Source organism: Gracilinanus agilis, chromosome 5, assembly GCF_016433145.1.
Source record: "Gracilinanus agilis isolate LMUSP501 chromosome 5, AgileGrace, whole genome shotgun sequence".
NCBI classification, from domain to species: domain Eukaryota; kingdom Metazoa; phylum Chordata; class Mammalia; order Didelphimorphia; family Didelphidae; genus Gracilinanus; species Gracilinanus agilis.
The window spans coordinates 98,980,684-98,991,349 of record NC_058134.1 but is presented as its reverse complement, the minus strand read 5'-3'; the positions used below and the strand labels follow the sequence as shown (position 1 = coordinate 98,991,349).

Here is a 10,666-nt window from a genome sequence, read left to right as displayed (position 1 = left end):
TATTTTCTAAAACTCTTCCCTTCCCTTTTAGAATCAATATTGTATATTGGTTTGAAGGCAGAAGAACAGTAAGTGTTAGGCAATGGGGGTTAAGTGACTTGCCCAGGGTCACACAGGTAGGAAGTGTTGCAGGCCATATTTGAATCCAAGACCTCCCATCTCTAGGCATGGTTGTCTATCCACTAAGCCACCTAGCTGATCCCAGGACACTTACATTTAATTCACTTTGCTGATAAGGGCCTGATCCAGGACTAAGCAAACCCAGGAGTGGAGCAAATGGACATAGAGAATTTGAAAGGATTTTGGAGACTGTTTTGTCCCTGATCCCCTCATTTTACAGATAAGGAACTAAGGATCAGAGGTCACCCAAGTAGTGGTAAGAAGACTCTGGAATCTAGGTCCCTCAACTCTCAAAGTCTATCATGTTGTCTATTGTACCACACTTCCAGAGCTATGTAAATTGGTAAGAAAAGAAGCTAAGCTAGAGGCAAACTAGTAGAGATGAGAGGTTGAAAGCAGTAATGGCGACCACTGAATTTGTGAGGGAGCCTGGGTTTCAGTGCAACGCAATTTTCATAATCATGGCAGAAATTATAATTTAGAGGTGACAGGTCTTATAGGATGACAGCATTGCATAAATCTTGATGGGAAAGGAATTTGGTTTGTTTGCAAGATTTCCTGTTTGTAAGATGGAAACTTGGAAATGGAGTTTGGCTACACTGTTGAGAAAGAAAAGAGTGTGGCTAAAGAGAAGGGTCCTGAAGAAAAGAGTGGGTAAGCAGCTGAGGAGTGGGTGAATCAGGAGTCTGATGGAAGGGGAAGAGGCAGGGGAAACAGCCATCCTCTGTTCCTATATTACCTACCCTTCCAAAAGCTCTACTCAAGGCCATCCTCATCCATGATGCTTTCTTTAATTTCAGTAACATTACCCTTTTCAAAATTCTCATTACATTAAAAATGTTTAAGTAAAACTTAAATATTCTGCTGAATGTGTCCACTCTAATTGTTATCTTTGTGTTACTCCCCACCCATGTTGTGGGCTTCTTGAGGACAGAAACTTCACCTTATAGTTATAGCATCATTGAGTTAGGGCAGAAGAGAGCATAAAAGGTGATGAATCCAATTTCCTTATTTTACAGATGAGGAAATAGGTGCCAAGATATGAAGGGACTTTCTTGGGGTCCCATGGCTCAGGCCATCTTGACTCCAGGTCCAGCGTTGACCACCATACTTGTGGCTTTAAGAGTTGCCTTAGACTGAAAGTGATTTGCTTATACAACTATTAAGTGTCAGAGATGGGGTTTGAACCCAGGTCTTCCAGACACCAAGATTGTTATTTTCTCCCTCATACTTGGCATGTCTTTAACAGACATATCGGAATTTATACATACAAATCTGAGCTTAAAGTTGTTACTTTGAGATGTTACACATCTATGCCAGCAATGTTGCCTTCACTTAAAAGATTGAAATCCCTCTTGTAGAACTGTCTTCAGTGCCAAATTTGGAACTATGGGAGAAAAAGTGTCTCCAAGCTTTATACCAGTATCTTGTTGATTACGAAAACAAAGCTCCTGGCCTCATCTCCCCACACAAAAAACTTACGTAGTTTGATCATTTACTTAATTCATGAGGGGTGGCTCCAAAAGATTTTTTTGGTTTGAAAAAAAGAAACAAACTACATGGATCCTCAGAGGTGGAAGATACACAAACCCTGAGGTTATTCAGGAGGTATGGTTGTGCAGTGGTGGAAGCATTGGCTCTGGAGAACCTGAGTTCAAATCCTGCCTGTGTCTCTTCTTACCTGTTGGACCTTGGGTAAGTTATTCAATTTCATCTACAAAAGGAGGAGGTTGGACTACATGACTTCTGAAGTTACTTCAAGTTCTAGGTCTATGTATGTTTCATTCATATTCATTCTCTCTCTCTCTCTCTCTCTCTCTCTCTCTCTCTCTCTCTCTCTCTCTCCATATTCTGAAGCAACTCCAATCAATGCTCATCATTGGAATGAGTGTGCAGCTCCCATAGAGTCTACTTGAAGGCAATGGTACGCCTGAGTATCTAAAGTCTTCTGTGCTTGTTCCAATATCATTCCTGTTATTTCGTACTCACACCCTGTAACAACATCCTTTCTGCTCCACTCTCTTCAGGCCCAGTCTGCTCTAAATCCCCTTCCCTGTCTGAGAAGCAAAGGCTCTGGGAGTGAGCCCTGCCCATGTAGGAGAAGCAAGAGTTTGGGACCCTTGGGCAGGAAACAACAGGTACTTCTTCCTAATTCCTCTGTGCTCTGCAGCGAGCTAGAATTGTGGGTGGTAAAAATGGGTCAGAGGTTGGGGGTGGGGGGAAGGGGCCTGGAAGAGTTCCAGGATGGGGAACAGAGACCCAAGGTACAGAACTCAGATAACTAGTTGATGCTGTTGCATTCACAGATGTAAGAGCCTACCAGATCCATGGAGACTCTCCCTCTGCATTCCTCATCTTCTTAACCTTTACTGTCTGCTAAAAGAGGATTGAGAAGGAAAGCTGGCCAACTCCTCAGCTAAAGAAAGCAAGGGGCCACTATCTGGTCTTTGTAAGAAAGCAAATTTCAGATGATAAGCTCTTGCTAAGTGACTGGGTCACTCTTGCTTTCTACTAGAATAGAGGCGAGTGGAGTAAGTGCCTGGGTGAGTGAAGGGACTACTTTGCCCTACTTGACTCTTAAGTGTTTTGTGAGGAAAATACCATTATCTGAGAACCGGAAGCCTCACAGAGGAGGTCAGGAGAAGCCCAGGGAGTTAGCTATGGGATAAATGGCTTCACTCCCCCCACCTCTTGATTGGCTGAGGCAAGAAAGCCCCAGCACCCACCACTCTTACAGCCCCCAAGTGTTCAGGTTTTATTTTTAATGACACATCAAATACATAGGTGACTATCCTTCTCTCTTCTTGGAACAGAAATCCTCCTTTCTTGAGGGGGAGAGGAGAGTCTTCCACTTTGAAGGGTAGTGAAGAAGACATAGAAGAGTAAACCTTAGGTGTATTCAGTTCTTCATTCCCTCCCCCATATGGTCCAGCCTGGACCTCTAGTCTCCTTTGGTCATGTAACACACCTCCATCTCCCCCAAACCGAAGGGTCTACTTTGAAGAAGAATGTTCCAGACAGTGAAAAACCTCAGAGTTCATTCAGTCTAAACCCCTCCCTTTACAGTCTGCTTAGGATTCTCTCTCGGTCATCCACAATGGGGTATTCTCAAAGTTCTCAGGCATCCATGAGGTCAGGACAGAAGGAAGGAGAGTGGTGAGGAGGAGGGTGGATGCAGGAGGCTGACAGGGAGCTGAGGGGATATACTGAAAACTTTAGGAGGACAAGGGATCAAAAGGAGGAGGGTGGCTTGGGAGCCTCTGAGCAGCAGGAAAGGAGAGCAGCCTTGGTCAAGGGGGATGGAGATAGAAACCACAAGGGGCTTGACCTGCAGTTAGGTGAGAGAGGGCCCCACAGAGACCTGGGTGATCCCAGGGACTGAGCTCTGCCCCATTTAGAGGAAAAGTGGAGTTGGGGTGGGCACTGTGGGGACAGGCCAGGTTGGGCTTGCTAGGTTGGGGTCAAGATGAGTGATTTCTCCGTGGGTGCGCTGGTGGCGGGCTAGGTGGGTCTTTCGGCTGAAGCTCTTGCCACACTGTGTGCAGGGAAAGGGGCGAGAGCCGGTGTGGACTGCCTGATGGCGAATCAGATTGGTCTTAGAACTGAAGCAGCGAGAACAGACTGTGCAGGCATGCGGGCGGCTTCCGGTGTGCACTGCCTGGTGACGGCCCAGGTGTGACTTGCGGCTAAAGCCCCGACCGCACTGGGCACACGCAAAGGGCCTGGCGCCGCTATGTACCTTGGTGTGAGCAGCAAGGTTGGGGCGGGAGCCGAAGCGACGGCCACACTGGGTACAGGCAAAGGGCCGTTCGCCTGTGTGCACTCTGCGGTGCCTGGTCAGGTGCTGTCCGTGGGAGAAGCCACGCCCGCAGTCTGGACAGCGGAAGGGCCGCTCCCCTGCGTGGGTCCGCTGGTGCGCCACCAGCCCTGGCCGCTGGCTGAAGCTTTTCCCGCAGTGAGTGCACGCAAAGGCCTTGATGGCGGTGTGGGCCGCCGCTGCCGCCGCCGCTGCCACAGCCACTGCAGCCGCCCCAGCCGCCCCTGGAGGGCACCGCTCACCCTGACCCCGCGGGCGCTCCGAAAACCCGAAGGGGCGGTTCCCACGGTGCACCCTCTGGTGCGAGGCCAGGTTCTTCTTCCAGCCGAAGTCCTTTCCGCAGTCTGCGCACGCGAAGGCCCTGGGCCCTGGAGGGGCTGTGGACGCCTCTTGGCACAAGGGATCAGTGGCTGGAGGCTGGGGAGGGGGAGGCGGGGCAGGGCCTGCAGCGGTCGCCGCCGCCGCTGCCGCCGCTGTGGCTGCTGCTGCCGCCGCTGCCGCGTGTACCCGCCGGTGGCGCACTAGGTGCTGTTTGTGCGTGAAGCTGCGGCCGCACTCGGTGCACTGATAGGGGCGCTCACCTGTGTGGATGCGCTGGTGGCGGATCAGGTGCGTCTTCTTGCGAAAGCGCTTCTCGCACTCGGTGCAGGGGAAGGGCCTCTCGCCAGTGTGCGTTTTCTGGTGCGAGCCCAGGTGGATCTTCTGGCTGAAGCGCTTCCCGCATTCCTCGCAGGGGTAGGGCCTCTCCCCGGTGTGAGTGCGAAGGTGGCGGGTCAGGTGAGCCTTTTTGCTGAAGCGCTTGCCGCACTCCGGGCACGGAAAGGGGCGCTCGCCGCGGTGGCTGCGCAGGTGGGCCAGCAAATGGGTGCGCTGCGAGAAGCTCCGGCCGCAGTCTGGGCAGGCACAGGGGCCCTCGCCCCGGTGCAGCCTCTGGTGCAGCCGAAGGGTCAGCTGGTCCCGGAAGCGCCGCTCGCACTCACCGCAGCCGTAGGGTTTCTCCAGGACCTGAGGCCAGGATGCCAGAGCCAAGCCGCTCAGAGGCGCCGGAGGCGCTCCGGGCTCCAGCTTACAGGCTGTGGCCACAGCCGCCAGGGGTCCCAGGTCCGCGGGCAGGAAGGGGCCGCTGGGAAGTAACTGGGGGAGGTGTTGGGGCCACGCCACCTCCTCTTCCTCTCCCATGTCCTCATCCTCCACCTTCACTTTTCGGATCATCCAGTCTTCTAGAAAATGAAGAAGGAATGGGCCTGAGACTTTCATTCAGACAGACTTCTCTTTCTTTTTGGACGTTTTCTTGATTGCTTTTACATCTCACTCCCAGGAGCCTCCCCCCACCGCTCCCAACTCACAGCATCTCTTCTTGTAACAAGAGAATTCACTAATTCATTGAGGTTTGCACCTTCAGCCTGCTAACTCTCTCTACTGAGGGCAGGCAGGGAATCAGTACTTAAGTACACTGCTTTGACAAATACTGCAGCATTTGATCTTCATAACAACCCTGGGAGCTAGATGCTAAAATGATCTCCACTTTTCAATTTGAGAAGACTGAGACAGAGCTAGATTAAGTGACTTGCCTGGGGTCACAAGGTAATGTGTCTGAATTCACATTTGAATTCGGGGTTTCCTGATTCCAGGACCAGTATTCTAGACAGGAGGCCGCCTAGTGCCCCCAAATATCTCCTCAGTCTTGGGGCAAAAGGAGGCAGTGCACCCATCTGAGTCCTGATGTCAGAGAGACATTTGTTTTGCTCTTAAACAAATTTCTATTTAATTAATTGCAGCCAAACCCGTGTACATCCAGAAAAGAATAACACGGAAGCACAAGACATTTATGATGTCCTTAGAAGGGATGGTTGCTTATTTATTATCCTGGATCATTTAAGGAGATTAGCGATATATTGCTAGTCCTATTTCACATCCCTTCTCTCAAAGTGTGTGTGAGTGTGGCCCTCAGGTCGGAAGCTACTTGACTAAGTGGTCTCTGAGGTCCTTTTCAGTGGTAAGAGCAGAACTTGGACTGGGAAGACTATTCTGATACTCGCTAGCCCTCTGAATATAGGCCACAGACTGACTTTTCCAAAGAGTTGTCAATACTGTGTGCCTCTTCTCTGTCACCACCCATTCCTCCTGAAACGCTACCCCATTCTAACCCCTTCACCCTTTCTAACAAAACTATTCTCCACATGGTCACCAGTGAAGTCATCGACAAATCCAGTGTCCTTTTTTTAGTCCTCGTTCTCTTGACCTATCTGTAGCATCTGACACTGATGACCTCCTCTTCTTGGAACTCTTCTCCCTTGGCATCTCTGACACTACATTATTGTGCTTCTGTGGCTTCTCTGACATCTCCACCTGTTATGTCCTGTCTTTACTTCAAACTCATCTTTACTGAAAAACCTACTCATCCCCTCCTAACCTTCTATTTCTGTAAAAGGGATCACCTTTCTGTCGCTTATTCAGGCTTATAACCTGGGAACCTCCTGTTTTGTTTTTTTTTTTATCTGCCCTCACTAAATTCTGCTGATTTTGGGGGCAGCTACATGGCTCTGTGGAAAGAGCACCAGGCCTGGACTTGGGAGGATCTGGGTTCAAATCTGGCCTCAGATACTTCCTGGCTATGTGTCCTTGGGCAAGTCTCTTAATTCCTAATTACCTCACCCTTGCCCTTTGTCTTAGTTTTGTTACCAAGACAGAAAGTAAGTGTTTAAAAATATATATAATAATAACACCTGCATTCCAGGATTGTTATGAGGATCAAATGAGATAATAATAATAAAGTACTTCATAGTTATTTTTTATTTGTAATATATTATTCCTGGGCATATAGTAAAAGCTATATAAATGTTATTTATTATTATTATTTCACCTTATTCCTTGTCTTTCCTGTGCCTACTTCTATCACCCTAGTCCAAGCCCAAGACTTTTTGTTACTTATCACCCTTTTCATCTCAGCCTTTCAGAACATTTTCCTTCAAGGCTCAACAGAGTTATTACCTCTCCAGGAAGCCTCTTTTTTTTTTTTAAACCCTTATTTTTTTTAACTTAGTAATAACTCTAAGAAAGGCAAGAGTTAGGCAATTGGGGTTAAGTGACTTACCCGAGATCACAGGGCAAGGAAGTGTCTGAGGCCAGATTTGAACCCTGGTCCTTTCCACTCCAGGTCTATGCTATCTAGCTTTCCCCCTACCCCCCTTTTTGAACCTTTACTTTCTGTTTTAGTAATACAAGAAGTTGTTGTTGTTGTTGTTTTAATATATTTCTTCCATGAGGACACATTGATTGGATTTATTTGGTCTCCAGATAAGAAGTCTGGGGATGGTAAGAAGTTTTTTGTGATTATTTTAGCTGCTAGCCCTCACTATCTCTAGAAATACTCTGGGGCTCTTTGTCTGATCTTTCTGGGTATAACAGTTTGCTAGCCCAAGAGGTGGGAAAGACCTGGATTCAAAACCAGTCTCTGAGGATGTATATCCCAGGGTAAATCACTTAGCTTCTTCAAGATTTTGGTTTGATCATCTGGGTTGTTGAGAGGCTCAAACACAAAGTAAACATTAAAGAAAAATATGAATCCCAAGTATGAATCCCTTCCTCTCCTGTATTATACTCATCTAGGCTAGTCAGATACTGGCTTGGGGGTGGGGCAAGGTGGGGAGCTCCTTTGTATTCCCACACCTCAAACAGTGCTTTGCAGAGTAGAAATTTAGTAAGACTCAGATCCTAGGCACATTACCACCTCTGCCTCAGTTTCTCATCTGTAAAATGGGGATAATAACAGCACCTGCCTTGCAGAATTGTGAGGTCCAAAGGAGGTAACATTTATCAAGTGCCTAGCACACAGATGGAACTATATAAATGCTTACTCCCTTTCCTAAATATTCATTGAATTGAATTGACTGTTGCATGTATAGATTATCCATCCATAAAAGAGCCACTGAATTACTCTTCCTAAAATGGTTTTTAATTGTCACTTGCTTATTCAGAAACATTCAGCAGCTTCCTATGGCATTCAGAACAATCTCCCTCTGAAATCTGCCTTCCATTTTTGGGTGGGTCATTTAGCAAGCTGCTGACTTGTATGAACTTTTTCTCCATCTCTCTCTTTTCACTCAGGCTATAGTCAAGCTTCTGGAGGGCAAAGATCCAGTCTGTTGCTTGCCTTGCATCCTTCACATTACTTAGTGAGCTACTTAGTCTGTCCCAGTATTAGGCAGAGGTAGCTTTGTTGAAGGAAAGAAGAGATGCCCCAAAGACTGAAGGATGATGGTAATAGGAAGGGGAAGAAGGGCTTGGCCAACGACTGGACTTGAGGAAAGAGAGTTAGGGGCCAATGCCAGCTGCCCACTAACTGATGCTCTGGGGGGGTGTGAGTGTGAGTTGTGGGTATGTAGATCATGCTGTGTAGAGAGCCTTAGCAATAAATATTCAGCAAGTGTGTAATGAATAAATGACACTAAAAATCCAGCTCCCTTCTACGTTAAAATAATGTAATATCCCTTTGAATTCCTGTTGGATTTATTTGCTTTTGGACTTGGCAAGATGCTGCCCCCTCATATTGTTTTCCACTCTTTCCACTCCCCTGGATTGTAAGGTCTCCAAGGGCAGGCAGCCAGGGAGGAAAAGATTTGTTGAAGGACTCAGGGGATCCCAGGGCAATGTTCAGGGTTTTCTTATGCTTTTTTTCTTTAGGGTCAATGCCCTTTAATCAATGATCTCTCCCTTAGAAATACAAGTGTATGGAGAATTTAAGGGGGCTCAGCTCACCTGGGCAGGAGCCCTCGGGCTCTGTTTTTTGGGGTTCAACTCCTGGTTCTGCCATGTTCTGTTCCTCCCCTTGTTCACTCTGGAAAACATCTTCAGGCTTAGGAACCAGGGTCCCTGGAAGAAGACAGGTCTGATTTGACTTTCTGTAGTGAGGACTACAGGAGATGGGGATGGCGTGAGGGTGAGAGGCCTTTGGACCTCTCTGGCTGACCCTAAGAAGTAGCGGGAATGTCAAGAACAAAGCTCATAGGTTCCAGAGATTTAGAACTGGAAGGGACCTTAAAGTCCTAGTCCAACGCTATCATTTTACTTATGAGGACATTCATTTGATACCCAGGAGAGCCGATGACTAGGTCTCCCAGGCCGTAGATTGCAGAGCCAGGATTCAAATCCAGTTCTGAGTTCAAATCCAGTGCCCTTTCCACTGAACCATGAATACCAATCCAGCTAAGACCTTTAGCAAGACAGTGAATAATGAATCAGCCTAGCCTGTCCAGCCAGAACAGGCTTTAAGTGACTAAAACACCAGTTTCAAGCAGTGAGCATAGAGGGTCCTTTAGGGCTCAAGTGAAGCTTTAGGTAAGGGAGGGCTTTGGGGGTGCCTAAGAATCACTGGAGCCCCAGCTCTAAGGCAACCAATGGGCAGAATCAAGGTATCAGATACTGTTCCCTGAACCACTCTTCACTCCCACTCCCACTCCCACTCGCTCCCCTTCCTCCCAGTGCCTCATCCCCAGGCCCCTGCTCTTCTTACCTGAGTATGCACCTGGGGGCCCTTCTCCCCCTGAGGGGGCTGTCTGCTCCTGGGCCTCATGGGGCCTGTCTCCTGGCTCAATTTGTGGGGCCATCTCTGGCTGGCCTGGAAGGTATCCTGTCACACAAATGAACAGACATCACTTCTATCTCCCCCCAACTCAAGTCCCTGCTGTGCCTCTGTGTGGCAGGTCTCTGGGCTGCTTAAGTGAGCTTGCCTTCCCACTTCTCTTCTCCTTCCCTCTCCTTCCCTCCATCAGGATGGAGCTAGGGTTGGGTGTTTCCTGGGGTCCTGAAGACGTCAGTGTTTGTCCATTCAAGTGTGTGGTGCGGCACAGTGACTTCGTGAGAAAGCCACCTCTACCCTTGGAAGGCCTTGGGCTCTAAAAGGTTCCCTTCCAGCTCCAAGTGGCCCTAGCCCTTCCCCTGGCAGTTACTGCCATCCAAGGGTGGCAGGGAAGTTTGGCATTCAGAGGGCTTCCCTGATCCTCCTGCCCTCCGGCGGGCATCACACAGCTCCAGGAGGGTGGGCTCCTACCGCAGCTTCACAGACAGGAACTCATCTCCATGGAATTGCCAAAAGGAGTTCTTTCTGGGGCATAGATTAGGGGAAACTGAGGCACCATGTGAAAGGGATTCTGTGAGGTGGCTCTCCAAATCACAGGGACTTGGCTAGTTCTGGTTGCCTCTGCCTGGCTTCTCCCCCACCCCACCCTCCATCCCAGGGTGAGATGAGACTCCTCAGGGCCTTGGGGGTGGGGGGGGGGAGAGAGAGAGAGAGGAAGGGGGAAAAGAGAGAGGAGACAGTGAGAGAGAGTGTATGTGTCTGTGTGTAGTATTCTGAGGAGATGGGGAGCTCAGGCTCCCTACCAGCTGTCACTGGAAGCTAGTGAAATAGGAGCCTAGTGGGAGGGAGGGGGGAGCTCTTGGGTCCTATTGGGCAAGTGGTGGTGGGGGGAGGGGTAACCACAATTGGGGGAGGGGTAGATCCCTCCCTCCTAGTCTCTGAATAGGGTCTTCTCCCTGGGTGAAATGGCTCTAGCTTCCTTTCCCAGCCCAAACACTCCCATCCAGCCTCAACCCCAAAACCAAAGAGCCCTCTGCCCCTCCTCCTCCTCCCCCCCAGTGACAGGGAACATTCCCCTCCCCTTTCTTTGCTTCCTCCCCCCTCCCCAGCCTGGCTGGCTCATTTCCCTTCCCCCTTCCCTTCTCTCGGCA

The 10,666-nt window shown here is 49.1% G+C and overlaps 1 protein-coding gene and 1 long non-coding RNA gene across 2 annotated transcripts; one reads left to right on the top strand and one right to left on the bottom strand.

Moving 5' to 3' along the window:
* Positions 1-1,974: 1,974 nt before the first annotated feature.
* Positions 1,975-2,540, top strand: LOC123249448. Its single transcript, XR_006506384.1, has 3 exons — positions 1,975-2,044; positions 2,148-2,258; positions 2,427-2,540. It is a non-coding gene; the product is annotated as an uncharacterized LOC123249448 (long non-coding RNA).
* A 322-nt stretch (positions 2,541-2,862) lies between these two features.
* ZNF467 (zinc finger protein 467) lies at positions 2,863-9,947 on the bottom strand. Its single transcript, XM_044677381.1, has 3 exons — positions 9,450-9,947; positions 8,696-8,809; positions 2,863-5,157 (listed from the first exon to the last, which is right to left on the bottom strand). The coding sequence occupies exons 1-3, from the start codon at positions 9,541-9,543 to the stop codon at positions 3,515-3,517; spliced, it is 1,851 nt and encodes a 616-aa protein (XP_044533316.1). The 5' UTR covers positions 9,544-9,947; the 3' UTR covers positions 2,863-3,514.
* Between the last annotated feature and the right edge of the window lie 719 nt (positions 9,948-10,666).

What these genes read in the sequence shown, in the direction of transcription:
- ZNF467 (XM_044677381.1), bottom strand. Translation starts at nt 9,543, where the DNA reads ATGGCCCCACAAATTGAGCCAGGAGACAGGCCCCATGAGGCCCAGGAG. An exon ending in GCCCCCAGGTGCATACTCAG is followed by an intron (nt 8,810 to 9,449) that starts GTAAGAAGAGCA and finishes GTCTTCTTCCAG; the next exon opens with GGACCCTGGTTCCTAAGCCT. An exon ending in GCCCGAGGGCTCCTGCCCAG is followed by an intron (nt 5,158 to 8,695) that starts GTGAGCTGAGCC and finishes TTCATTTTCTAG; the next exon opens with AAGACTGGATGATCCGAAAA.